The sequence below is a fragment of the Fulmarus glacialis genome, unplaced genomic scaffold (assembly GCF_000690835.1).
Source record: "Fulmarus glacialis isolate BGI_N327 unplaced genomic scaffold, ASM69083v1 scaffold19394, whole genome shotgun sequence".
NCBI classification, from domain to species: domain Eukaryota; kingdom Metazoa; phylum Chordata; class Aves; order Procellariiformes; family Procellariidae; genus Fulmarus; species Fulmarus glacialis.
The window spans coordinates 1-310 of NW_009210136.1; the positions used below are offsets into that span (position 1 = coordinate 1).

At 64.8% G+C, this 310-nt stretch overlaps 1 protein-coding gene across 1 annotated transcript in view; it reads left to right on the top strand.

Annotated features, from left to right (window-relative positions):
• Positions 1-67: 67 nt before the first annotated feature.
• The window catches only part of ESRP1 (epithelial splicing regulatory protein 1), a 22,437-nt gene continuing 22,194 nt past the window's right edge, over positions 68-310 (top strand). The window contains exon 1 of the mRNA XM_009577085.1: positions 68-199. Coding sequence (XP_009575380.1) covers positions 68-199 — 132 coding nt within the window. The remainder of the gene's footprint in view (positions 200-310) is intronic.

Genomic DNA, 310 nt, shown 5'->3' on the forward strand with positions numbered 1-310 from the left:
CCTCTTTATTTCCCCCTTTTTTCTCTTTCCCCCCTCTTTTTATCCTTTCCACTGGCCCGGTGGCACCATGACGGCGTCTCCCGACTACCTGGTGATCCTCTTCGTGACCACGGCGGGCACCAACGGAGCAAGGCTGGGCTCGGATGAGCGAGAGCTGCTCCAGCTCCTGTGGAAAGTGGTCGACCTGAGGAGTAAGGAGGTATTTTCCCCCGAAGGGGGAGCACCCCGACCTGCTGCTCCCCTTGGCCCCTGCCGTGCTGGCTACCGGCAGGGGCCGGGGCTGCAGGGGGGGGGCCTCACCCCCGGGGGG